Consider the following 5106-nt stretch of genomic DNA (forward strand, 5'->3'; position numbering starts at 1 on the left):
CCCAGTTTCTGTTTTAATGCTTGTCTGCGTAAACCTCCCCCAGATTTTTAAACTATGGAAACTGTCAGGAAGCCAGTTATACAAAGATGCCATTTTGATTTATTCAAGAAAAATACACATTTAATACAGAAAAATACTATGAGGAAGAAGAGACACTGAGCATGTGCAATGCATAGTATTATGGAAATATTTACTTTAAGAGTCTTGCAATTCTATGTCCTCTTCATTCACTGCAGGCTTCCATTGTCCACAAAGGTGTCAGAGCATGTTAGTGATGACATGTTCTGCTCATGTGTGGGTTTCTAGATAGAATCTCTGTATGTGGGTAGATGGATTTTTTTCACTCCATGTGTTTGGAGGAGTTTCTGCAAGTTTTGAAGGAGTGGAAGTCAAAATCCAGGACCAACTTTCTTCTGTCCCTAAAAAATAAACAGTGGAGGTAGGACACTGGGCTAAGTCAATGCTAGTACGATTTATAGGGCAATCGCTGTATTTAAATGAACGCAGTTAGAATGTATGTCTGGGCAGGGAGCGGGAAAGCTTACAGAACTCTGTCACTATCAGAATAGCCTAATACTTGAGTGGGCCAGGAGTGAGAATGATTGGCTGAATTGCTACTAGAAATGCGACGACTGCAGGTTTGGAACATTTTTTTAAGGTGAGCTTTAAACATCTCGCCAGCAAAAGCATAGATCACGGGGTTCAGGCAGCAGTGGATGAAGGAGATTGATTCGGTCAGCTGCAGGGCCAGCGCAAGCCTTTGGCTCGTCTCGCAGTCGTTGATGACGTGCAAGTTCTGCAGAGAGTCTAGAAAAAGCACAATGTTGAAGGGAGCCCAGAAAAGGAAAAAGACGACCACGATGATGAAAATCAGCTTGATGGCTTTGATCTTGTTCCGGTTTTTGCAGCTCTGCAGATTTTTCAGGATGTGGGAGTAGCAGTAAATGAGGATGCTGAGCGGGATCAAAAGGCCCAAGATGTTGACTTCAAACTGAATGAAAAATCGCCAGGTCTCTTGGCCTGGAGGATATTTGGGGACACACTCGCGAGACTGTTCAATTTTCACTTCTTGGTTAAACACCATATGTGGTATGGCAGCCAGACCAGCCGTCGTCCACAGGAGTAAGCTTATAATTATGCCACAAGTGGCTGTCCGAACTCTCATAGCATAGACAGCATGAACGACTGCTATGTACCTGTCTATGCTCATGAGGGTTATAAAGAAAATGCTACTATAAAAGCCTATGTAATAAATGCCAGCCATCATTTTACACACTGCATTTCCGAAAATCCATTTTTCTGAAGCATAGTGAGCTTGAAATGGGAGGGGGACAACAAAGAGCAGGTCAGAGATTGCAAGGTTGAGCAAGCACACATCGGTCATGGTGGTGACTTTCTTCCTGGTCAAGAGTACACATATGACCAAGGAATTTCCTACTAGGCAGAAGACAAACACCAGGCAGTAAACTATTGGAAGAAACAGTGATTTGAACCTGCTGAAACCATTGCCTTCACTGCAAGGAGAGGTACCTTCATCATACACATAGTTATATTCTGTGGTGTTTGGGAAAGGGCTTGTAAGAGTCATCTTGAAGACCTGTGCACAAAAAAGAGATAATTAATTGATTATGGGTATAGAAGGGTTGCAGAAGACTGCATTTTGCCATTGTTACTCATGCTGAATGAAATCAATGTGTCTGCTTGAGGAATAAGGTACTGATCAGTGTAAAGGCTTGTCGAAACACAATTATACCATTTTAAGTAAACTGGTTAGATAAAGCAGTGCGAACCTCCCCCGCCCTCAGTATTAATGCAGTTATTAGCTTACTCCCATACAAGAAGGAAAATATGCTATATCAGTAGAATATGCACCTTTACACTATCACTGCAACAACAGCCCTAGGGGTTAGATCAGAATAACTCTATTGGTTTAAAAACAAATGCACTACTAAGTGACATAGTTATACTGGTACAAACATTGTGTGGAAGCCAGCCCTAAGCATAGCAGAATCCAGGTCTCCATGTATTATAATAAAGAGCATTTTACTGAGAAGATATATAGCCTCATAAAAGTCAGAATTTTGATTGGACAAACCACCTGTTGGCATTATATCTCTACCTAACAATTTTTACCCAAGCTGAGCTGCAGTCTTTTGTCTTAGCTCAGTTTTTTAGTTTTGAAAATCAAAACCAATTTTGGTGGATTCTCTCTCCGTAATGTATGACGCATTCCAGTGAGTACAATTTAACAATATTATTGCCAGGATTTCAAAAGTGACTAGTAATTTTTGGTGATCAGTTTTTGGGTACTTCAACTTGAGACAACTTAAAGGTGTTGGATTTGCAGAATGTGCTGTACACCTTCCCTTTAAGGAGGACCTGACACATCAGGAAAAACTATGAAAAGCAATCAATTTAGTAAGAACTTTTTTTCTAATTCATAAAACATTTGCATTTTTCTTGCCATAATCTTGAAAAACAGATTCTTTGTTGCTTGAAGGTTCATCCACTTTGAAATACGTGGATAAGAAGAGCTAGGCATCATTATTATTTTTGACATAGATCATCCACTTTTGAGTGGGTGGGTGGGGAATATTTAGGAGGGGACTCAGAGGAAGCAGATCTCCATGAGGATTTTGTTACAGAAACCTACACTGTCCTGTTGGGGAAGTGGGGGTTGTCCCTATTAACCTGGCAAATTCCCTCTACCTCTGCACAAGCTCTTTCACCATTGGAATGGGGCTGCACCAAAGTGGGAAGATCTGGTAAGGGAGAGTCCCCTTTGTGCCAGGTCTGGAGGGAGGGGACGGGAAATCAGGACTGTAATTTACTATCTAGTCCCTCTGATGCCGTCATTCCTCGTCCAAATACTAAACCTTTCATGTGGCGTCCCATAACAGTCAATCAGCATGTTATGTACAGAGAATCTCTTTCCAAAAAATAAAGATCTATTTTCATGCGAAGATCTTTAGTTAGAAATAATAAAAAATGACAAATGCACTGGTCTTCTATGTTGTCTAATCTTAGTCTCTGCTATAATTCCAACATAATTAACGTATCATTCTATAATTGTTTAATATTTATAAAGCAATAGACTTATGTAGAATAAATATGCCATGTGAAATAATATATACATATAATTCATCTGAATATGATCTCATTTACACCCATATAATCCAAGAGCAATTTTACTGAAATGAATGGGAGATGCAGGTGCTCAGCATCTCTGAAGTTTAGGCTATTGTTATGCTGCTGATACCCTCATCTCATCTTTATGACTTCGAAAATTCACTGTTTTCCATGGAGGATCTCTTCTCCCTTCTCCACCTCAGTTGGCCTAACAATCAAGTAGAAAAAGCATTGCTGTTTAGATGATCTAGAGACAAGTATCTCTCAAGGTGTGCCTCCCCCTTGTCAACTATAGTTAGTTAACTACAGTTAAGATGACAGTATATTTAATATAGATGGATTTTACCTTTGACTAAGGAGGCAGGACTTGGTTTGGTACCTGTTCTACTGTGCCGTCTTCCTCCCTTGATCACAGATGTGTCCAAATGGTCTTTTCCCTTGGTGGTGGAGACTGATGAGCGTTTGTGATATATAGACTCCCAACAGCTACAGAATAAGTATGGAGGCAAACCTGTTTGTTCCAGAGATAGTATAAGATAGACGAGTAAACAGGAAAAGGTAGACATGAAAGGTTTTATAAATAGTTTCTGTGAGAAGGTATCAACCTCACACTCTTTGAAGTGAATAGGTCTATGCATGTGAGGAGGTGCTCTCCAGTGTGTGCAAGGGTTGCGCAATTGACTCTCTTGCCTTTAGCAAAAAACCAAACCACTGTGGCCACCTCCATAATAGAAACTAAGACCCCTTAAAACCTATGCCAGGGACGAGTAGTGCTAATGTACTGCAGGTGTAAATTGGTGTAGCTCTGGTGAAGTCAATGGAATTACACTAATTTAGAGCAGCTGAAGACCTGGCATGTAATTTCCAAAAAATATATTTGGTTTCTATCTTGTAACTGATATCAGCCGACATGCTAGATCTAGCCAAGTACTGTTTTTACGCACCTGTCTATTTGTGATGTACAAACTTGTTTCAATGAGAAATGAAATCACCTACACATCTCTTCAACCACTTTTGAAAACTCAGTTTTATTTAAAGCTGAGAGATTTGCTTATTTGTTTGAGTACATCTTGGTGCATTCAGCCCATGTGGTTTGGGACAAAATACTGGTCTGACTGGAATCAGGATTGGCTTCAAATTATGATTGCTTTATATAGTGCTGTAAAGATGTATGGGACTTTACAAACCAAATAAACACACTCTGTTCATCCAGAGATCTCAAAGGTGGGTAAGTATCGTTCTCTCTATTTTACTGTGAGCACAGAGGTGAAATGTCTTGCCTAAGTGGGCAAGTGAGAGGTAGAGCCAGAAGAAGTAGTATTAATTTGTATGATGGTAACATCCAGAGGCCCCAGAGGAGGTCGCTGGTATGTGCTGCACAAATACATTCCGGAAAACTGTCCCAAATAGCCTACAATCTAAACAGGTAAGATGGACAAAGTGAAAACAGGCACAGAAGTGAAGTGATTTGCTAAAGGTCACACCATATGTCAATGGCAGAGCCAGGAGCAGAAACCCAGTTGCCTATTTCACAGTGCATGGTGCTATCTACTGGGCCATTCTAGTTTCAGTAGGCTCCCCTTCCCAAGATCTTATAATCTAACACAGACAACAACCACCATCACCAAAACTAAAAACCAGAACCCACAGGGTACAGATGAGGTAGGCTGGAAGGAGATAAGAGTAGAAAGAATTAATGGAAGAACTGGGTCTGAAGAAAGAGAGAAAGGGTATTTGAAATAAGACAGAGGAGGTTAGTTGTTTCTAGGTGGCAGTGTGAAATAAGGCATAAAGCTGAAGGTGGGCAAAGAAGATGATAAAGGACTAGTGGAAAGAGGTGATGGGGGTAAGCAGAGGAAATACGAGGGAGAGTGTGAACAAATGAGGGCAGAGGTATAATTTGGGGTGAAATTATGCAGGACTGGAAGATCAGGACAAAAAGCATGTATCAAGGCTCTTTCCCCACTCTGAACTTTA

General features: G+C 40.5%; 1 protein-coding gene across 1 annotated transcript; it reads right to left on the reverse strand.

The window, feature by feature from the left end:
- Window positions 1–541: 541 nt before the first annotated feature.
- LOC128832512 (C-C chemokine receptor type 8-like) lies at window positions 542–3520 on the reverse strand. The gene is made up of 2 exons (XM_054019976.1): window positions 3476–3520; window positions 542–1597 (listed from the first exon to the last, which is right to left on the reverse strand). Exon 2 carries the CDS (start codon window positions 1586–1588, stop codon window positions 542–544), a length of 1047 nt encoding a protein of 348 aa, XP_053875951.1. The 5' UTR covers window positions 1589–1597; window positions 3476–3520.
- Between the last annotated feature and the right edge of the window lie 1586 nt (window positions 3521–5106).

This window comes from Malaclemys terrapin, chromosome 2 (assembly GCF_027887155.1).
Source record: "Malaclemys terrapin pileata isolate rMalTer1 chromosome 2, rMalTer1.hap1, whole genome shotgun sequence".
In the NCBI taxonomy this organism is placed as follows: Eukaryota; Metazoa; Chordata; order Testudines; family Emydidae; genus Malaclemys; species Malaclemys terrapin.

Coding starts and splice junctions, on each gene's coding strand:
- LOC128832512 (XM_054019976.1), bottom strand. CDS start 1,588: ATGACTCTTACAAGCCCTTTCCCAAACACCACAGAATATAACTATGTG.